General features: G+C 46.2%; 1 protein-coding gene across 1 annotated transcript; it reads right to left on the bottom strand.

The window, feature by feature from the left end:
* Positions 1-661: 661 nt before the first annotated feature.
* GATA6 (GATA binding protein 6) lies at positions 662-22,406 on the bottom strand. The gene is made up of 7 exons (XM_030444853.1): positions 22,299-22,406; positions 19,951-20,882; positions 16,044-16,210; positions 12,591-12,716; positions 11,046-11,133; positions 10,815-10,918; positions 662-2,355 (listed from the first exon to the last, which is right to left on the bottom strand). Exons 2-7 carry the CDS (start codon positions 20,861-20,863, stop codon positions 2,188-2,190), a joined length of 1,566 nt encoding a protein of 521 aa, XP_030300713.1. The 5' UTR covers positions 20,864-20,882; positions 22,299-22,406; the 3' UTR covers positions 662-2,187.
* Positions 22,407-22,693: the final 287 nt, after the last annotated feature.

Genomic DNA, 22,693 nt, shown 5'->3' with positions numbered 1-22,693 from the left:
CTCCACAGGGCACAGGGGCTGAGCATCCCAACTACCCAGTGTGACAGGTCTGCCAACACAGCTGGAAATCAAACATGGCCTTGTCTTGCTCCAATCAGACAAGCAGTGCAGAGGACCAGTCCTCAGAGACAACAGAAAGTTTTCCACTCCACTCGGTAGCTGAAGTTCACAGTCTTCTCTTTTTAGCAGCAGCAGCTTCAGCTTTTGCTGCCCTTCACCTCTGGCCATCAGAGAATGCCAGCATGGCACTGCCACCCAGTTGGCATCAGCCAGTTGTATCTGCAGTGGGTGACAGGCAGATATTTGCACACAAAGGGGATCTGGGGGGAGACCCTTTAACTGTGTTGTGAAGGCCAAGTAAAACCATGATAGTACTCAAAAGACATGAGTTCAGTTCCCCAGACTTTCACCAGAAAAACCTTCCACGTGCCCACGAGGGGCCTGTGTTGGTTGGAGCAAGGCCCTGGGTTTACATACCACCAGAATGCATAGTGAAGGGACCTACAGGAGAGTCACAAGTAATAAAGCCTTAGCTAGACAGAGCTGGCACTTCAGGAGACCTTCCTTGGAGCCATCAGGAACTCTGTCTGTATCAGGTACATTTCCATAGCTTTTAATGTAGCATAACAGTTGTGTTGGAGACAAAAGAGAAGGCACAGTGTACAGGGGGGAAAAAAAGTCCCAAAATGATACCCTTTTATTTGTAAAGCTTTGTTGAAACAACTTTCCAAATGACATCCCACTTAAAAGCCAATGGAAACCAACCTAACTATGTGTCAGTCACACTATACAGATTGCATCCTACATTTTCAAGATGCCTAAATATCTTATGGAGTATTTACATATGTATCAGTTAGGTAGTAAAGTTTCATTGCCATTTGTTTCTTTCCAGCACATACTTATTCAATGGAAAAAAACCCCCAAAACCCTGGGGATGCATTTGCATTTTTGTACAACACTTCTGAGCAAAAATGGCGAGGGCAATTTCCTGAGAGAAGGCTTGTTCTTTGAAACTCTTGCTTTAACAACTGGAAATACAGAAAGTGGATGGGTTTTTGTTGCACTAAAAAGCCTAAGGATGCCTAGTTAAGTTTTTCTTTTAAATTATTTACGTACCATTAAGTTAAATGTTTACATTCATTCATTCGTATAAAAACCGCTGTTAAATCTTATGCAAATGATTTAACACTGATTGCTGCAACGCAAATTGCACTTCTTTAAAAAAATTATTGTATTTATGGAAGAAAAATATCTGATTGCTACCCTGTTTACAAATTTAGACTGACTCCATACAGTTCAGCCAGAAAATAAGAACTTTCATAAACCTCAGTCACAGTGTACTTTAAAAGTTATGTCGCAGTCTTGCAAAGTGAGTAAATATTTTAAACAAAAAAACCAAAAAACAAAACCAACCCAAAATCTCCTTAACCAGCTGGACCTTGTGAGTCTTGTACCAAATGTTATGATTTCTTCCAGGTATGTAGCTGGGCTCTGGAGAGCAGAGCAAGGCACGTTGAAGGTGGAGGATGCAGCAGGAGAGGACCAGCAAGCACAAAGACGTCAAATATTTGGTGTGAGATGTCCATACTGACTCAAGCAGTACACACTTCTGATGCTCATTAAAAAGTTATCTTACCATCTCTAGTAATTAAAGCCTTTGGTACTCTCTCCCTGATACTGATTTTCCACCAAATTCTTGGGAGAGAAGACGATGAGAGAGTGAAAACAACTATACAATCAGAAAGGCAGCTCTGCTGGGTAAGTCGAGGATTTATTTCTGGAATCTATCAATAGGTATAGGTTTATCTCTTTTTCTTTTTTTCTTTCTTTTTCTTTCTTTTTTTTTTTTCCATTTTTTTTCTTTTCTTTTTTTTTTCTTTCTTTTTTTCCTTTTTTTTTGGTTTTGTTTGTTTGTTTGTTTTTTGTAAGGCTGCATTATCTATCCCCAGTGGGCATTTGCTTTCCCTACATTTATCTTGCATAGATGAGGAACTGGATGTTTTGGCAGAGCCTCTTTCGGAGGCTGAAAAACACCTCTGCCGCCAAGGCACAGGAACAATTTCAGAGGGATGGTCTTTGCCAGCACTCTTGTTGCCTCCATGACTGCTCCACAGAAGAAACCATGCGTGGATGTCTAGGGTGTCTAGGTGCCACGCAGCACCGGGATCCAGCTTCCCTCGTGCCAGGTCATGCCAGAGCCAGGGCACACCAGGAATCCTGTCTCACGGATGCCGTCACTTCGGCCGTGGAGGTCAAGCTGACTCCTGTGTACAGCCCATCTTGACCTGAATACTTGAGGTTGCTGCTTTCAGGACTGGTACTCTCTCCTGGGCCGGACATCACCGATGAGCTCGTCTGGAGAGGGAGGGAAGAGCAAAGAGAGATTTCACTGAACGTGTGAGCTTTGCACGCACCAGGATGTGAGTTGGAGCACAGCCACCAAACTGGGATTTTGGTGGAAAGCCAGGACGTGCCCTCTGCTTGCCCCTGTGCGCTTGAATCTTGAAACTGAAAAAAAAATGTCTCGGGATCAGCCAGCTTGTGCAGCCCCCCTGATGGGAGTGTTTGGAGACCAGCACACGGCCACCTCCCACAAGGTGGAAAAGAAAGTGAGTGATGAGCAGAAAAAACTGGAAATCACACAACAATGAGGAAAGTACCACGTGTGTGCCCCGCTGCCCCCTGCTGAAGAAACACAGATGCCAACACCAAAAATGGGTCCTCAAGTGGTGGCACCTATAGATTTTCTTCCCCAGTGGGAGAAACGTAATACACGCCAATTCTCCAGGAGCAGATGTAAAGCACTCCCTGAAAATCAGCCTTCTATGGGCACCTCAGACCTTGAAATGCCTGAAGTTGTTCTTCACCCTTCAAAACATGAGGCACAGCCACTTTGTCCCTGTAAGACTGGCCACTAAAAGAGATGCTCTTTTCATTTCAAGTGAAGAAACACTATGCCTTTGAACCAGGAGCCTTTTTATTCCACTACCTACACACACAAGACAGCAAGAAAGGGATCCCTGATAAGCATGAAGAGGAACCCCTGAACCATGCTGGAACTGGTCCATTTATTTTAACAGAGAAATGGAGAGCTGCAAAGACAAAGAAACAATCATTTTTTCCATGAGCCTGGGCAGATCCGCTTAAAGAGGAAAAATTTGCAGTGCCAGACAGAGAAGGGGCAACATTTTCACCTGATAAAGGAAATGTTTAAGAGCTGACTTCATGCAAAATTGACTCTTGGATATGTCAACTATAAAACCTTAATTTACTTGTTAATGAATAGTCTTTGGATGAGATTCCTTAAAAACAAAACAAAACACCACAGCCCATCCTAAACTGCAACTGCAGAGACTTCTTTCCTGCTGTTTAAGTGAAAAATATACATATTTAATAATTTTACAAGAGTAGAGCTCTTGGCTCTCCTGGAGTCACGCCAAGCCAGCAGTCCTCACATAAGAAAAGCAAGAATTCACTAATTCAAAGGTAATTTGCAAATGGTACTGTGCAGGGTTTTTGTTGGCATGCTTAACCCAGGGAAAACCTCCCCTTCTGAAAGAGATACCTCCTTGCCAGCAGTCACTTTTGTCTGAAATAATGCAGACCCCAATATTTTCTTCAGCTTTTATTACAATGTCAGATGTCCACTGTTCTTCCACCCTACCAACAACCAGGATCCCACTCCGTCAGCTATTACCCAAGAATGCAGAGATGGAAGGAATAACTGCTTGCCTCCAAAACCAGACAAAATATCTGTCACCCTAAGAAATACGCTGTGTTTCTCTCTCAAATACACAAGTGCCAGTCAGATCTCCACATCCTCTTTCCCTGTGAGCGTTCTCAGAGAATTCAGCATATCAGGCTTTTGTGCTCACCTTTCTGTCCAGATTTGGCCTTGCATCAGCCTAGTTTTTCAAACAGGCTTTTTATAACATTTCACATAGACTAGAGAGACCCCTATTAGCACAAAAACCATGACTTTTAACAGCTGGAACCTCCCCCAGGTGGAAGAAGGGTTTAAATTAGAGCTGAGCTCTGTTTGCTCAACTTGAATCAAACATACCAGGAGCTGTTTTAAAAGGTTCCCGTTTGCCCATATTTGCCACTGCCGTTCCGGTAGGCAAATATCTTATCACTACCTGTTTTTTCCGGGCTTGGAAAGTGTAATTCACTCTTTTCCTGATCCAACCCTACAGAGGCAGGGCTCAGGGACCTGCAGTTTCCATTCAGGGTTATCAGCTACCCCTCCCTTGGGCACCCCAGAAGGGAGGACACAATGCATGTCCTGTTTGAAGACTGCCCACCCAACCCTGCCCGACCAAGGCCGGATCCTGGTTCCATTGAGCCGAGGCAGGCAGGACCTGGGCAGGACCTCCAGGCCTGGAAACCCCACCCCAGTAATGTCATGACAAATCCAGGCAGTTAGGGCAGCTCCCAAAGTGAGACATGGAAAACAAACTTCAGCTCATGAAAAGGACGTGGCTGAATCACAGCTCTGCTCCCAAGCCTGCCTACCTCTGCTCCTCCTTCTCCAGTTCTGAGGAATGAAAGGTGGCAGAAGCTTCAGTTAGTTTAATTAGAGGACATTTGTCAGCTTGAATAAACCAACCAAACAGTGCTGCTGAAGTCAACCAGCTCTTCTAATGCACAGCAGCTTGCTCTATCAATAAGAAGGTAATGGATTTATTTTTACTGCTGAAATCTGATAATAGGAGAGATAATCACCTGAAGCTCAGTTTCCTGAGGAAAACATGAATGAAGCCTGTTGGGAAGTGATGACCTTCCAAACAAACAGAGGAAGCTTGCATTTGTATCTGCAAAGATGGTTTAAGGATTCCTTCTTTTTACCCAAACCAGCAGGAGCTGGTCACGGGGAAGCCCTCAGGCAGGTTGTCTGGATCAAAAGAAGCCTTTCTGTAGACTTGCCCACCATGTTCAGAGGAAGATCTCAGCCAGAGCCACAGAAGGACTCAGACACCTATATCCTAACCAACCCTGCCTGCAGCACCCCAGAGACAAGTTCACCCCAACTAAAGCTGGCCCAGATCAAAACCAGGCTGCACAGCCTGTGCTGGCCAGCACCTGGGCAACAGAACCAGCTTCTCTGGCTGAAGAACTTCTCCTTTCTTACACCCACTTCTTCCTGCACTGTCTGCCTTCCAGGGAGAGTGGGGAGAGGGGACAGATATCCCCTTAGCTTCCCCCAGCACTTTTGCAGCTGATAGGCAAAAGCTCTGGGCAAAGAGTTGTGCTTACAGCTGGAGTGGTGGTGAAGGGCCTTGGTCTGGACTTTTGCTCTATCAGACAGACCTTTGCTCCATCTGCTCCACAGGTTCGAAATGCTCCATGAATTTTGGACATTACACTAGGTCTGTAGTAAACTGAGTCTCTACCAATACTCTCTTCCTCTTTGGTTAGCATAGCTCAGTTTCACTATATTTAAATGGTAACAGTAAATTACTTAAATTATTTAAAAAAAAATTAAATAATAATCATCAGATGAAATGCACTTGCAAAATCTTCTTTTGCATGTAATGTATTGTGGAACACTGTGGCAGACTCCTTAATTTTCCAGCCTCATCATCCCTGCAGTAATTGCTGTTCCCACCAAGAGCATTTTCTTCCAATACTATCACTCCCTGGTTTCTGAAAAGCAAGTCTTAGCACTGCAAAACCACAGCTTTTTATTTCTGTTTTAGTGACCCTCTTACTACGCAAAGTTGTAATTTTTTGCTAGTCCAATTGATCCTTTAGTTTATATTGCAGACATGTAAGTTTACATATCTTCTAATCTCTCCTTTGTATTATAGCAACATAAATCTGTGGTTAATACTTCATTAATTTCCTAAGGGAGACAACTTCCAATGTGGCTTGGAAAAACTGATGACTCCACTGCTGTCAAGGGCTGTGTGAGTAATTGGTCTTATTGCTTTGGCAATAAAACAAAACCAAGAAAAATATGTGTCCATATGCACATGGAAGTTTTGGGTAGAACCAAAACCACTCTTCTTCCTTTGTTTTTCCCACTGAAATAAAAAAGCTGGATTGCTTCATTCCCTTTGATGAAATGCTCTCTTTCAGATAATGTGTACACAGAGCAAAGATAATGAACGACTGAATGTAGGAAACTGACTGGGGAGAAGAAAGCAGCATCCTATTTTGTCCAGAAGAGGTAGGAGGCCAAGAGAAGATAAACTGGAGTATCAAATCTCCCAGCATAATGCCTTGACTACCAGCCTATTTGGTATTTTAGGTTGCCATGTTCCCCGTGCCTCCTGTTGATCTTATTCCACCTGGTTTAGATAAATATTTACTCATACCAGGACTGAGGCACCGTGTTCTCATTTTCCAGGTGAAAGTCCTAACTAACAACCATGCTAGTCAGCCTTTCTCATGGAAGCCCTGTCCCAACAGCTATGAAATTGTTCAGTATCACATTAAATTTTATCATCAGATAGTGTAAAGGACCCTCAGACATTCAACTTTCCAGTACCCAGATGGCTAGGAGATTTTTTTAAGAGATTGAGTCTCTGGGTTCATCCAGACTATGGGATATGTTGTATGGAGACTAATTCCCTGCTGCATGCGTGAATGTCCCACCAAACTGCTGCCTAAAAAGTAGTGTGGAACACCACCTCTAACCATCTCAGGAACCCTCTTCTGAAAACAAAGGCAAGCAAATCCAGGAGAAGCTATTCAAGCAATTCACCCCACGTTGTCAGGCACTTTGGGAAGTAGGGAAACTTCATTTTCCCTACTAGTTTACCACCTGCCAAGGCCATTTCACCTTCCAGCCTACAACACTGAAGCCAGTTCTGAACCACTTCTCCAGGTAAACCTCCAAGGTAAGTATCAGTTTTACCTCCAAGACTAAGTTATTCTTTGGTGTGTGATTACAGACCTTCTGAGAAAGCTCCAACCTGGAGGCAAAGAGTGCAAGTAGAGCCTTCTGAAAGAAGAGCTCCTCTGGTGCTGCTAAGCCTCTACTGACATCAGCCCTGGCTCATGGAGCCTCCGTGTCCTGCCATAAAAAGCAGATTTTACAGCAGTTTTGATACTGCCTTTTATCCTAATAAGGGAATACAGTCCTTCTGGTAATTACACCAGTTGGAGCCCCTGCATTGAAATGCATGGGTGTGTGCTACAGACCAAGCCCTCCATTTAGCAAATTATTCTGCATAGCTTTTCTCTGTACAGTTTCAGCAGCATCAAAGGGATAGCAGGTATAGATGCAGATGCAGGCTCTCTGAAACTTTCAAATCTTCTTTTTATGGGGATGTAAGGCAACTTCATATATCATACAGCTGGATCTTTTCCATATTAGTAACACGGGACACCCAGTACTTATAGTGCTTAGGAAAACAGAAATAGGCCGAAATCCTAGATCCAGATGTGAATTTGGCAAGTAGCCCCCTTACAATCGGACAACGAATTATCTCTGATCCAAACACTTCTACTTTTTGGGATGTTTGAAATCAACTTTACACCCGTGACAATTCATTAATCATATATTTCAAATGTTTAAACTTCAGCTAGAATGTAAAATCAACATTTAAGGTTTTTGGTAATTCATCTCAAAATTGGCATCATTTAAGATTCCCTTCATGAAATGGATAGTCTCAAAGATATTTCCAAGAGTAATTGCTGCCCTTCTCTTTTTCTGCCCTCCCTTCTTTATTTTACTTCAAAAGAGATAAAGAAAGGTAGGGCAAAAAATGAATAGTACTGACACAAATGAATTCTGCTGAATTTCATTTCCATTAGCTTTCTTCATAACTGGGAACTCTGTTGGCAGCCTCCCATAAAAGGCATAATAAATTGCTTTTGTACCAGCAGAGGAATTTGTTCTCTCCGTTTCATTTAGCAACAACATTACTGTGAATTTCAGACAACAGTTTCTAAAACACCATCAAATTTCTCTGCCTAATGTCAAATTGGCATTTTTCCCCTCTTTACAGGATAAGGGCTGGAGAAGCAAAAACAGAGCAAAACAAAAACAAGTTGCCATGCCAGTTGTGTAACGCATGGGGAATGAGCCAGGTTCACTCTTTCAGCAGGTGCCTGTGTTTCAGACACGTCACCAGCACCTCTGGCAGGAGTCAGTGCCATTCTTGTTAAAGTGACCAAAGATTACAGAGCCTGGATTCATCTATCTGAGGGTATTTTCCCCTCCTGACATGGCCAGGAGAAGTTTACGCACCCTGTGTAGAGCCATTGCCTGTTCTAAGAATAAATACAAACCTTCAGGCTATCGATGGGTCAGCTCAAATAGAAAAAGGAAAAAATAATGAAGGAAAACAGAAGGCTAGTAAAGTATCTTTGCTTCAGCATGTGGTCAGATTGCAGGCTGCCTTACTTTAAAATGCCCACATCCCTTCACTCCCAGCAACTCCAATGGGCCTTATGAGCCTCAGCCCCTCCCATGGGATTTAGGCCCATAAGAAATTATTTCATGTCCTTTGCAGATAGTGATCATGTTCCTAAATGATGTCTGGGGCAACAGGAGCCAGTCTTAACAGCCACCACGTTATGCTTTCATCCTTCGGGCTCCCGGCTCCCTGTCTGGCCCTTTCTCATCCCACTGAGTTGCTGATGCTTTGACGAAGCTTGGAGCCTGAGAGGAGGATGTGGCCATACCTATGACAAGTCCTGACAACTGCTCCCCTTCAAATCCCACCCTTCTTTACATATATATGATGCTGGGGTGCAGGGGTGGGAGATCACTAGCTCTTCGCTTAGTGTGGGAGGGAGTCAAGGGGGTCCCTTGAAGGGGGCCCCTTCATCTGCTTACTGCTGAAATGTCCCTACATTTGTGCTTTCACAGCCTCCCTCCATCACTTCCTTCCACTGAAATTTTTCATGAGAGCTAATTTGCAAGTGCTTTGCATTTATAGGGCACATCTGACTGAATTGTCAGGGGGAAAAGGTTCTTCAGATGTTACCATGCTACCAAATTTCCCCAACCCTCATGCAAGCGTCCTCTCCCAGCCTGGTCTGCTAGGGAAAAACCAGGGACAACTGAGGTCCTGGCACTGAGGGAATGCCCTCGTGAAATAAAGAGCAGTCTCGGGGGCCCTGGGAATTGCTGTTAGTTGCTAACAGCTCTCAACCAGACCCTCAACCTGGCAAAACTGCATTACAAATGGTACTACTAAAACTGTAACATAATGATTATTAATAAACAGGTTTGATGCACTGTCATAGGGAGAAGGGCTACAGAGATGCAGCAGGCTTTAGCCAGCCCAGAAGGCAACAGGATGGGGGAAATGGGATCTTCTCTCTTTGTACTCCCCTTCCCCAAGCTGCACATGTTTGTGCTGCCCCAGCTGGGGCTGTGCTTCTAATTCCACCCGTTACATACATTTCACAACATTCCTCAGGTTCGGTAATCCTGCTTAAGGCAATGTAAGGAAAACTGAAGGAAAATTTGGCTGCATATTTTCTTTTGCAGATATTTGGGGAGAGCCAAAACCAGTGCATAGTAGTTCACTGGAGGGAGCCTGAAACCCTGTAATGGTTCGCTTTTTGGTTAGTGTTTCTCTTTTTTTTATGTGATCTGTTTATTTTATTGGACTGACAGGCTTTTCTCATGTCAAAGATGAACCCTTTCAGTAATATTCTTGTCTGGCAGGGTCCAAACCCAAAAGCCAGTGCCTCTGAAACTGGGTGGCCCTGTCAGTCCACGAACAATTGAATCTGCTAGAAATGTTTTTTTTTCTTCCGTTTGTACAATGAAACTTTGTACATCAGAAATTATACTATTGAAAGGAATCTGGATGTGGGAATGCCGAGACATATTGAAAAATACCTATTATAAACAATGTCTTCTTTTTATTAATAAAGGAGTAGAGAAAGCCGCATAAGGAAAACTTTTCAAAGAAATTATGTGGCAGATTAAAGGATACAGAAGGCCCTAGGAGTGAGTGTGGATATGGATATGTATAACCAAGGGGTTAGAAATTAATCTACATTAAGCTTTACAACTTTAGCAGTAGTATTTGTTATCACACATGCTAACTGAGTGAAGAAAGGAAGTTTGAAATGGTTTGAGCATATGATGTAAAATAAGGATCAAAACTAAAGCAAGGGATGATCAGCACTCCTCTGGTGCTCCTCTGGAGCTTGGTGCTGGCAGATGCTGAGCATCTGGCCCCTGAAGGCTGATCCACTACACACTGCAATCAGCAGGGGTCCCCAGCCTGGTTTCAGTTGGTTCTGAATTGATGTTTAAGTGCTCATCTTGTTTTTTTAAAAAAAGCCTTTATGCTTCCTTCCTTTCAGCGGGATAATGTTTTCCTGGGCCTTGACTATCATTTGGGATAATGCATAAAAATGCACATATATATTAAATAGCTTTTGGAAAATACATGAGCAGCAGTGCCTTGAATTATAAATTCTCATTAGATCTTTTCAGAAAAAAAAAAAAAAAAGAAAGAAAGAAAAAAATAAAAGAATACATGCCCATTTTTTCCTTGAAATAACTATTTGGGCATGATTTGTTGTCTTTGCTCCAAAAGAAAACCTTTGAAATGGAACAACCTGAACATTTCAGAACAAAATGGCTAAGCTGTGGTTACCTTACTAATAAAAATTATATAGATCTTAATTATATCAAGTGAAGTACTTTGTGAAGTACTTCAGCTTGTCGTTCTGTTTACGACGATATGTAATATCCTCTGAAAATCTTGTTCCAGTATCAGCTAACAAAACTGGAAAGTTTGTTTAGATTATTGTTCTGCTAGATAAGATAAAAGCTGTGATAACACTGCACAGTGATCACTGCTTCCAGACACAGGCATCAGCTTATGGCTTACCCCGGAGGCTGCAGGCTGCGTGCTGGGAGAAGCCGTTTTGCTGCAGTCGTCCGAGTTAGAAGACGTGGATGTTGGAGTCATAGGAACTGCAGTAGTACTGTTACCTGAAAAATCAGGAAAAGGCATTAAAATCAAATAATTTCTAGACAGGGAAAAAAACCCAACCAAACAAACAAACTAGAAAACCCCCAAACTATTGCAACTCAACAGTCTTATCTTTTTTATATTTACCAGAGCATGCCTTTGACTTATTTATGTTCTTAGGTTTTCGCTTCCTGGTCTGAATTCCTTCTTTTTTCATAGCAAGAGGTCGGGGAACCTGAAAAAATTAAATTTCCACACTGATCATAGAGTTGTATATAAGGTCTATAACCAAAAATAAAAAAACACTGCACCATTAAACAGCGATGTCTAAAATGCCTGTTGAAGTCATGTATAGCAAATCAATTTTTCCAGCGTCATGGCAATGATTCCAAAACACCTTTGCATTTTATTTGGGCAAAGCAATTAATTGTTTCAAGGGGAGTTTTATCTGAATAAAGTAAGCAGGGAAACCTTTTCCTTTATATGACCAAAACAGTTTTACCAAGACCTCAGTCAGTCCATAGATAAACAGCATGTTTTTAGGGAAAAACAGCTTTGTTGGTCATAGGAAATTAAACTGGATGAGGTGTATCTGATCCCTGAATCCTTTTTCTAGTCTGTCAGTAAGGACTATCTCCAGTGGCTAGTTCTGGAAAGACAAAATGCATGAGAAGAAAAAACACTCTGCTTCCTCTGGACCAGCTACACAAACCAGATCATTGCCAGTAAGTGTCTTAGAACTGAAGCTTTAGGCCACACTCAGTTTAGCATTTCTTCTTATAAGCAGTTCCGCTCCGGATACATCTTTACAGTATCCCAATTTATATTTACAGGGAAAATGTGCTCAAAAATCACCCTTGTGTTCTGTCTCATCACAATGATAATCATTAATCAGAAAACATTGATTTAGCATGTATTTTAACATTATTAGCACATGAATTTGGGGAAAGGCAATTCGGGCGCATGCTTGTTATCGTTATAATGTTTAAGCCTGTGATATAGTTTACTTTTTTCTTGAGGACTATAACAAGTCCCAGTCATTTCTAATGCCCTCATTCTTCAAACACTTGTGCTTGACTGTGATTTAATCCACAGGGGCATAACAGGCTCCAAGTTTCACCCAAAACATACTCCAGCACATTCGCGATAGAGCTATTTTCTTCCTCTATTATTTCCTAGCAAAGGCTGGAATGACATTAAAATTTTGCTGGCATAGCAATGGCTTGAATTGCATTTAAATTTTTGCTGGCATAGCTATGTCTGTCAATGAAAAACTTTCTTATTAAAGGTCTAGGATTTCCCCCCCACACTGAATAACTGGTTTAAATCCTGGTGACAGAAAGATTTCTGCCACTCAGAAAAGGTGGTTTATTTGTACAAGTCTGTCTAGGAGAGTTATGACAGCAAGCATGTAGCTTGTCAAAACCATAAGTTGCTAAATCAGTATAACCATTTTTTAATGCCAAGCACTTTTCAGACATTTTATCCTTTTTTATTTTTTTTTAAACTCAGTGGTCCAAAACATGTAGCAAGACCTTTAGCATCAACACAAACATTGTCCTGACTTTCAGAACCCCAATGCCACCTCCCCAGAGCCTCCGGGTGCGTTGCAAGCGGGAGGATCAGCCAGCCCTTTCCCAAAGGCGTCCCAAAAGCCAGCAGGGATTATCCCACAGCAAAGCAGGTACTTACCCCGTGGAGCTTCATGTAGAGGCCACAGGCATTGCAGACGGGCTCTCCCTCGGCATTCCTGCGCCACAGGGTGGTGGTCGTAGTGTGGCAATTGGCACAGGACAAGCCCAGACGCCGGGACGAGGGCTAGAGGCAAACGAAGGCAAAAAACATGGGCATAAGCAGCTGGGCATGAGCAAGTGATTTATGTCTTTACGGTTTATAAAAAGTACTTTAACATGCAGCAGGGATGGTAGGAGGGTTTTTTATAACATCTATCAGATGCTGTTAGAACTAGACAAAAATTATCTTCGCTTTGGAGACTGGAAAGCTGATGTGAAGAGGTAGTGCGAGGCTGCAACATACGGCAAAGCCAAAATTCCCATTTTGGGAGCTGCTGACCCAGCACCTCTGTTCACACTATCAGACACTGGCTCTTTCTCCAGCAAGACAGCTAGGAACCATCTCCAGTACAGCTCCATCCAGCTGAGCAGAAGGCACGTCACTCCCGTGCCACATTTCCAGCAATTCCACACCCTCTCCCCTCTGCGATGGGGAAAGAAACCGCTCTGAACCTGCCACCAATGCTCCCATCTCATCCAAAAATCATCCTCTTTAATCACCTTCCCTCAGTGGCACCACAGCTGAGGAAAATAAACTTTACTGTGTGCCAGGGGGTAACACACACAACAGCGACACCTTTATAAAAGGATGTTTTTATCATTGCCCGTTTTATCCTCCTGCAAAAAACAATGTGCCTCTGGAGAGCGTTTTGCAGAACAGAGCTTCCCCTCAGCCAGCAGAAAAGCTGGTGGGTGACAACAAGGTCCCCACTGCAAACAAGCCATTTATGACACTCTTCTGTGGAGTTTGGAGCCAAGATGAAGCAACCTTGTATCAGAAATAACCGTATAACCTGAAGCTTTATGGCTGCAGGCTGTATATCATAAGTGAAGGCAGTCCTCATAAACATGTGCAATGAAGGTGAATGGGTTATAAAAGTCCCTGTAACAAGTGATCTCTTTTACGTTCATCACAAGCGAAGAATTCCAGCTACATCATAAATCTACTCTTTTTCAAAGTATCACATTGTCAAAAAAAAAAAAAAAATATCTGTGCCTAGCTCTGTGTCTGGCAGCTGAACAAGTTTACATGGAGAAGTCAGTTTTAGAGGACTGCATTAATCTTCTTCTGACTATAAAGCACCCATAACAGAAATTACTAACTTAAGGGTACAATGCCCTTCCTCTTGACTCATTTAGTGCTGGTTTGTTAGACGTAACTCGGTCACCTTTGATACCACGGAGCTGCCTGCCGCTTGGGAAACTGATGAAAATGCTTTGAGAATGAAGAATATTCCAGTGTGATAACTGAGTTTCTTGAATTTTATCTGCCTGAGTTTCTTTAGCAGAAAGCTATCGTCTTATGCTGCAGCTCAGAAAGAACTCCAGACTAAATCCAAATTTTGTAACTTTAAATCAGTAATACATTATTAATTGCATTAAAAAAAAAAAAAAAAGCCAAGTGTAACATAGGCTGGAGTACACACATACTTTTAATCTTAAAAATGCAGACCTCAAGAAAAAAAAAATTTCTGAACTTGGTATTAAATACTTGTGCACACAGGGTCCAAGCTGCACTCCTTGATTTAGTGCAAGTTTTGAGGTTAAAAAAAAAAAAAAAAAAAAGCTGGTCTTAACACATATTCTTTGTTTTGTTTCTTTGCAAGTGAAATGCTGTCAGATAGTTCACTCTTCTTGTTAACTCTTTCCATCTTTTGTATGCAGTCTGGTATAAATCTTCATATATTTTATTTCAATAGCTTTTGCTCATTCCCATATCTAAACAAATTGAGGAGGTTTTGGCATGTTTTGAAGCTAAAATGACTTTTCAGCTGCAGGAATTTTATCAGAAACTTTGGAGCAATCTAAACATGTTTAGCATTTTCAAAACATTTTCCTTTCTCACCTACATATTTCCAACTGTATGAACACAGAGTCACGGTTGATTTATAGTTATGGCCAGGGTACTCGGTAGTGATTGTTACACAGAACTATTTCAGAGTTATTTCACTGAGGTGTCAGGCTCAAATCGGGCTGCGGTTTGACTGCTTCAGTCTCCTCACCCCCACCCCTCCTTCCAAAAAAAAAAAAAAAAAAAAAAAAGGGAAAGAAGGAAAGAAACACACAAATGAAAGAGCCAGGTATCAGCTACTTGCAATCTGCTTTGGGCCAAGGTGCCACAGCCAGTCAAGCTCTGACACTTCAGACAAGCAGCAGATCTGCTCTGTCTGCTGCGTTCCTCTGAGATAACACCTTGTGGCATGAAAGTTTGTGGATGACCAGCTAGAAAAAATGGGTACCCAGCAGTAATGAACCTCTGGGTGAAAGTTAAATTAACTCTTTGGCTTAAAGAAAAGTCTTTAAGCAAAGGTGGGTTTGGTTCCGGGAGCATTTATTGTCTGCTCTGATCATTTTGTATTTGTTTTTTGTTCCTCCTTCTCCCCTCCTGTAAGGGCATTAAATTGTGAAATAGAGAACGGGATGTGTTTGAACACTAGGAAAACAGGCATGGAGCGAAGCAGCTGGCATGACTGAAAGGGGCTTGAAAGGCTGGTGGGTTTGACACACTGTCTCCATACACAAGGGTCCAAACATCAGCTTGGATTATATCGGGGTGATTTATTGTGGCTCGCTGAGTAACAGCCATTACTGAAGAGCATATTCTTTCTCTCTGCTGACCTCCACCCAGATTTGCTAAACATAATGCGCAGTTTCCACTTGTTAGATTTTCTCCTTGCCTATTCAGTGCCAGCCTGAGTTATAAACAGGGGTTCTGGTTTGTACTATTTATTTCCCCCCTAGTTTTAGGAGTATATTTTTAGAAAAATTGCCGCTCATTTCTTAGGAGTAAAACAAAACAAAGGCTATTATCATTGTTTAAACAATTGGTTTTCTTTGAATTATATACAAAACTTGCTTACATTCCCAAGGATCGAGCTCTCAGCAAACAAAGCAGGTCTGGAGAAATTCCTAACCCTCTGAACAAACACTTTCCAACCTTGATTTTTTTTCTTTCTTTTTTTGTTCTGTTGGAAATGTCCAACATCAGCAGCACAAATTTCTTCCCCCTCACTGATGAAGTCTATCAGCTCAAAAGGCCAGGCTCTTCTGTGCCTGGTGTGCAGCTCACCCACAGAGGATGATTTTGCCAGTCTAGGGCCTGGAGGTGGGCCTGAAGAGACATCCAGGTGGCTACCAGCCCTGTTACCCACCCCCTGACATCTCTGCCTTGCAAACCTGGTTAGGAGCACTGCTTTGGTTCTGCATCTGGGGGATCACCAGGCCAACATGCCCTGATTGCCCCAGCTTTCCCTTTGGCTAGCACTGACCAGAGGTCCCTCATGGCTCAGCTCTTCTGTCCTCTCAGGTCTCTGCTCTTCTGTTCCCCCTCCTCTCCTCCATCCCCACTCACCACTCTCTTCTGGGGCTTGATGAGCGGCCGGCTGAGCCCGTTCATTTTGGTGTAGAGCCCGCAGGCGTTGCACAGGTAGTTGCCGGTGCCGTCCCTTCTCCATAGCGGGGTCTGGATGGAGCCGCAGTTGACGCATTCCCGGCTTTCGGACAGGTCTTCCAGCAGCTCTAAGAAGGGGAGGAGAGCAGAGGGGAGAGGCGGTGGGGCACGGCAGCATGTAGGCGAGGAACCCGGCGGAGCCCCGCGGAGCGCTGCCCCGGCCCCGCCGCGCCGGGAGATGGGCCCCAACGCGAGCAAGAAATCTGCGCGGTTCAAACTTCGGGAAAGCAATTCCCGGGCAGTGGTCGCAGCCATGCGGTGGTTTGTGGTTTTGGTTTGATTTTGTTTTGCTTGGTTGGATTTTTTGTTTTGCTTTTGTTTAGGGTTTTTTTTGGGTTTTTTTGCTTGGGTTTTTTTTTTTGTTCGCTTTCTGGGGGGTTGGGTTGGGGGTTTTTTTGTTGTTTGGTTGGTTTTTGTTTTGTTTTTTTAATCATAATTTAATAAATAAATAATAAAATTAAAGTAAATTAAATCTTTAGCAACACCAGGCTTGCTGCCGGCCCTGGTGCAACCTTTGCTTTAGAGAACGGAAGGGAGCCGGAGCTCCCCGGAACGGGATGGGGGGGCACCGGGCAGAGGGAGCGGCATTCCCCGGCAGCTCCCCACTCACGTCGGAAATCTGGCTGGAGCGTCTCGGGGGCCTCTCGAGGAATGAAGCCCCAGTCGTGGTGCCCACGGAGAGAAGGGGTGGGTGCTCTTGGCTCTTTAGAGGGGCGAGGGGGAGTTAGGTGCCTACCAGAGTATCCTGCTTCCAAAGCCCACTCTACATACAAGGAGCGGTGGTTTCCCCAAATATTACCCCCGGATCGAGGCTGCGCAAAAGGTTTGGAGCCTCAATTTAATTTTAAAAGCCTCCCAACTAGTAAAAACTTCAAATTTAGGGACAGCGTTTGAGATTCAGGTGTGCCAAGGCAGGGACGGGGAGCGACCAGTTTGCCTCGAGGAAATGGAAAAATATGCTGTGTTCTGCCTCCTGCTCCCATAGTTATTGAACACTGGGAGGAAAGGGTCTTAAAGCACGGCAAAAAAAATGAAGAGAACCCAACTAAACACCTTCACTCCTGAGAATCGTTATACTCTTGTTCTGTTTCACCTCTCCATATTTCGGGAAAAATAATATTTTACATATACCGCGCTGTGTTGTACAGAAATAATAAAGGAGGGTGTTTGGATTTCTGCAGCGGCTTTCGAGATGAGGCTGGGAAGGTCTGTTTAAGACTCTTAGCTTCGTCATTTATTTTTTTGATCTCTCTATCTACCTGCCTTAATTCATCACTGGGTTATTCTAGTAAGTTTCACTTAATAGCTTTGTGCAGTAAAGCGAAAGGGAGCTTATAAACGTCAGGAAGGTTTGGAGGGAAGGCTGCGATGACACGGAGGGCATTGAGCTGAGAAAGAAACGGCCTCCTGACCAGCACCCACCGAAATATATTTCTCTCCTCCCTTCCTTTGCAGATTAGGACTTAAACAGGACCGGGCACACTGACCAGAGAGCACAGTTCAACCTAACGTTGTCAGTTTGCAGCTCTTAGCACATCGCTAAGATTTATTAATCTTTGCACTAAAAGCACCAGTGAAGACTGTAATCAGGAAAATGCCTAAGGCTTCAAGGGCGCTGGAAGTTAAATGGTTATTTGTCTCAGATATTTACTTTATAACATTACCTTCGTGTCTGCGGAAAGAAATTCTGTCATGGCAGTATTTCTCGGGCATTTAAAAATACTTTCTTCCTTTATATTTGAGAAATATATTTATCTCCAAGGAAAGCAAACCAAAGGTCCAATTTTACACATTGTTTTAGTAACCCTACGAGGGTTAAGAGGGGCTGTTTCGAACTGCCTAATATTAAGCTGTAAAAAATATATTGCGGCTACAATTTTCCTGGCCGCTTACTCTATTCTTTGAACCGGGGACACGCGTAGCTTCAGCATGTGTCATGCAGGAGCAGAAAACTCGCGTGGCCATGGAGCTCCAACGCGACGCGGCGTCCCCGGTGCTCACCCTTCCCCTCGCCGACAGCCTAAACCTCCATCCCTGCTGTTCCCAGCAGCGGGGGCCGGAGACACTGTCCAGGAAAAAGTGAGGAAGTAGTCCTGGTGCAGAGCCTGCCCAGGGCCTGCGCTTCCCGCCCTGCCTGCGCTGCCTTCTCTGCTTGCCCTGCTTGCCCCTTTCCAGCCGGGCCGGGGCTCAGCGACCCCGCGAGGAGCGAGCGGGAGCGGCTCTAGAGACCCAAGGACGCCCAGAGACACCCACCCCCCGGAGCCGGGAAATACGCCGTGACTGTCCTCGGTTGGCTTGGCACTCCTGCCCCTGCTCCTTCCCTCCTCTGCCCCTTCTCTCCAGCCCCTCTCCTCTCCTTTCTGCGATATTCTGAAACACCCTCTCCCCCCTTACAAAAAAACAAACAAACAAACAAACCAAAACCCACAAAACCAACCAAAAAACATAACAAAGAAAAAATCAAAATAAAGATTAAAAAAAAAAACAAACAAACAAATAAAAAGAAACAAATAAGATGGTTTTTTATGTTTTCACGCATCACCTAGTTTACACTGTAACTTTTGGAGTCTGATTAAAAAGCTCAATTTTTCTGTGTCCCCAAGACACAGATTCTCGGTTTTTTTCTACTACCACCACTACAACTGAGTTCTTCCCTGTCACGTTAGTGAATACCAAGAGGGAAGTTTAAAATGCTAGATCTACCAAGTACCACCGAGAGAGAGGAGAAGGGCCCTATAGAAGGATGGAAAGACATCTAGTAATTTTCTGCAATACAGCACTGGCAGAGAAAATCACAGTGCCTGGTGGGTAGCTTATGATTAAAGCAAACTCTTATCAAATGTGTGTGTGCGTGTATGTACACAGACGCATATATACATAAATATATATAAACATATGTAAATATATCTATAAATATATATAGACATACACACATCTCTATACATCTGTATTTATATATACATACACATATTCTAAAGCTGAAGAGACTGCAGTAATCGTTAATCTTTCTATCTCTGACTACAACGTTGCAACTCAGCCTCCACTTCTACGACTAGTTTAATGACATTGAATATTTCCTTAACTAAAAAGAACAAGACAGAAAACCTCGGAAGCGAAAGTAAAATCCCATCAGGAAGTGTCATATTTTAAGACCAATTTGCAAACGGGGCTTCTCGTTCTTATCAGTTTTTTCTTTGCTGCGTTTCTAGTTTAACGAAGCAGCGAAGTGGATTGTAGTTGAAATAATGCAGAATGGGCTGAGCGAGCCCCTGAAATTTTCCTCTACATTACAGGAAAGTTTAATTCACTGTGAATTTGGGATTTTTTGTTTGGTTGGTTTTGGTTTTGTTTTTTTTTTTTTCATATTGTTGCCTTTATCAGAAAAGTACAGAAACTTAAAAGCTAAGATTACACCCGGCGATTCGTTTTGGGGAACGACGGCTTTGCAACCCAAACTTTTTTTTTTCCTTTTTTTTTTCCTTTTTTAAATTTTTTATTTTTTTTTTTTTAATTCTGCGTCCTCCAAACACAACGCAAACGACGAGAGCCACCTCCGCTCCAGAAAGAAAAAGCCACTGTCCCGGGACTGCCGTCCTGTCACTGGTTGCACCGCACCTCCCAGCCAGGGAATCCCGCACGGGGGCAGCCCGGCCACCGCCTCCCTGCACTCCCCCTGCACCCCGGGGCCTCGCCAGCGGGTATCCCCGGCATGCCTCGGCCGCCTTCCCTTCTCTTCCCTGCCCTGCCCACCCTGCCCTGCCCTGTCCTGCCCTGCCCGCCCCCCCGCACCCCCGGCGGCGGATCTTACCTGCGCTGGGTGCCCGGACGGGGATGGGGGCGGCCCGTCCCTGGAGGCAGTGCAGCATGGAGTTCTCGAAGGGAGCTGTGGGCCAGGCAGGGGTGAGCTGCGGCCCCACATAGGACGTGTAGGGCCCCGGGTAGGAGCCGTTGAGCGGCCGGGCCAAGGGGCTGTATTGGTCCCTGGCTCCCAGGCTGTTGCTGTAGGCGCTGGGCTCCCGGGAAGCCCCGTTGGCAACCGGGGGGCTGGGGGAGTAGGGGAAGCGGCCTGAGGGGTGGGAGCCGCCGCCGGTGCTGTACGAGGGGCTCTCCGCGGCCGGCTGGGACCAGACGGCGTGGCTGCCTCCCGGGTGGCTGGGCTGGGCCGCCCCGCTGCCCTGCAGGTAGGGCAGGGTGGGCAGCATGGAGCCCACGCGGGTGGTGGGCACGTAGACGGGCGAGCTAGGCGTGGAGTGCATGAAGCTGCCCGGAGATCCGTCGTAATGAGTAGGGCCCTGGGCGGCCGAGATGGCCAGGGTCTGGTACATCTCCTCCGGCTGCTCGGCGCCGAGGGCGCTCAGCTTGGAACCGCGGCTGGACCAGATCAGCTTGTTGGTTTGGTCTAAATCCGCGAAGAGCAGAATGTCCTCCCAGCTGGTCAGGCCGGAGGGGTGGGGGGCCCCGAAGTGCACGTAGGGGGCGAGCAGCGACCTGCCCTCGATGGCGGGGGGCGGCGGCGGGGCCGGCCGGTGGCTGCCGTCGGGCTCCGGCAGAGGAGTCTTGGAGGAGCCGCGCTCGTTCTGGGAGACGCCGGAGGAAGAGGAGGAGGAAGAAGGCGAAGGAGGAGACGGGCCGGGCTCCCTTGTCGCGAAGGGGCAGGAGGAAACGCCGGCGTTCGCAGCACACCGCTTCACCGCGCACCAGCCTCCTTCAGCCACGGCCATCCAGGTCCCCTTCTAGCCGCTGGGTGTGGATGGGGAAGGGGGAGGAGGGGAAGAGGAGGAGGAGTGGAGGGGGGGTCCTCAGGGCAGGGCGGGGAGGGAGGACACAAAAGAGCAGGGAAGGGGGTGGGGGGGTGAGAGAAATAATAATAACAAAGTTAGCAAACAGGACAGCCCGACTCCCTCCCTTAATGAGATTCATCAGGGCCTTATCTGGACCCTCTGAGCGCTTAATCAGTCATGTCGCCTCGGCGCTGTTGTCCCTCGCCCCGGTGGAATGGGATCAGGCAGCCCAGGTCAACACGGGCCGGGAGCCGGCGGCCACGCAGCACCCCGCGGAGAGTGGTCCTCCAGGGCCAGGGCTGCGGGCTTCGGGCTTCGGCTCCTCACTGCCGCCAGGCTGCTCCCCTCTCCCTCCGCATCTTGGGCTGCAGGCTGGCACATGAAGCACTCAGAGGGGAAGGTGGGCGGGAGGGCGTGGGGAGAGAGGCGGGAGAGGGGGGGAAAAAAGGACACTTTTCCCGGTCTGTGCCAAAGCCCCTTCCTTGGCTCTGCTGTTGTTATTATTATGATTATTTCAATGAATGAGTCATTTGACTCGTTTCCACCGAAAAAACAATTAGGAAGGCTATCCCTTTGGGGTTACTTCTCCGGAGAGCGATGTTAGCTTTTCCGCGCATCGCCCCGCTTGTATGCTTATTTCCAGCCCAAGATCATGAAAGAGAGGAGAAGGAAAAGGCACCCGGGAGCCTGGAGATGCGCACGGGCCGGGCGCCCGACGTGTGCCGGGCTGTGAGCGGCTGGGGCAGGGGCCGGTGCCAGCCGGCAGCCCTGTCTGGGAGCCTGCTCCTAGCCCGAGCACAAGCACAGCTTTTGGGGATGGCACCCATCCCACATCCAGCTGCGACTCCGGGGTCCCTGCCGAGAGCGGGTACATCCCAGATCCGCCAGCATGAGAGAGGCCGGACAAACAGACAGAGAGACTCAGAGTTCCCGCTGCCCAATTTCTGGGAGAAGGGACAGAAAGCGAAAGGAGACGCAGAGAAGTGACAGCAGAAGAGAAGCGGGCGGCCAGGCTCTCGGCTCTCATCCCACCTCGGGGCTCTCTAGATAATCATAGGCGCATGAATACAGGACACACACACACACACACAGAGCCCCCTCGCAGATAGGCACCAAATACGTGTCTCCCTCCTGCGAGATAACTGGAGATAAGGCTCTGGCAGATAAGGGCTCCAGGCACCGGCATCGGATGTTTGCCCACAAAGTCTCCCTGGGGCTCCCCCGGCCAGGCGCAGCCGCCGCCGCTTTGCTTCCCGGAGCGGCCGAGAGGCAGGAGCAGAAGAGGAGGCGGGGTTGGGAGGGGGGGGAAGAAAGAGGGAAATAGCGGTGGTGGGAGGAAGAAAGGAGTATGGAAACAAGAAACGAAGGGCCAAACCTGTTGCCGGTGTCCCTCATGGGGCCGGGGCGCGGGGCCGCGTCGGGCGATAAATCCGGAGCGGTGGGGGCGAGCGGCGGCGACGAGTCCGGCGGCTGCTGCCGGCGGCTCATGTATAAAAAGGAGAGAGGAGGCGCCTCTCGCAGCTCTGCCGGAAAACTGCAGGCAGCCGGCCCTGATTGGGCTCGGCGAGCCCTAAACAAACACGGAGCTCCGCAGGGGTGCCAGTCCCCGCGGACAGCCGGCCCGCAGCGCGGCTGCGACGGGGGCGGGAGCGGGCACAGGCGGGGGGGTGGGGGGGAGGGAGGCCGAGTGGGGCACCTCGGGGTGCCCACAGGGGGGAGAGAGGACTGGACCCTCTGTTCAGAGAGCGGAGAGTCACTGGCCTTTCCACA

This window comes from Calypte anna, chromosome 2 (genome assembly GCF_003957555.1).
Source record: "Calypte anna isolate BGI_N300 chromosome 2, bCalAnn1_v1.p, whole genome shotgun sequence".
Lineage (NCBI taxonomy): Eukaryota > Metazoa > Chordata > Aves > Apodiformes > Trochilidae > Calypte > Calypte anna.
This window is presented reverse-complemented; position numbering and strand designations above follow the sequence as displayed.

Coding starts and splice junctions, on each gene's coding strand:
- GATA6 (XM_030444853.1), bottom strand. CDS start 20,863: ATGGCCGTGGCTGAAGGAGGCTGGTGCGCGGTGAAGCGGTGTGCTGCG. Junction 16,211..19,950: donor CGTCCGGGCACCCAGCGCAG/GTAAGATCCGCC, acceptor TCCCCTTCTTAG/AGCTGCTGGAAGACCTGTCC. Junction 12,717..16,043: donor TCAAGCCCCAGAAGAGAGTG/GTGAGTGGGGAT, acceptor GTTTGCCTCTAG/CCCTCGTCCCGGCGTCTGGG.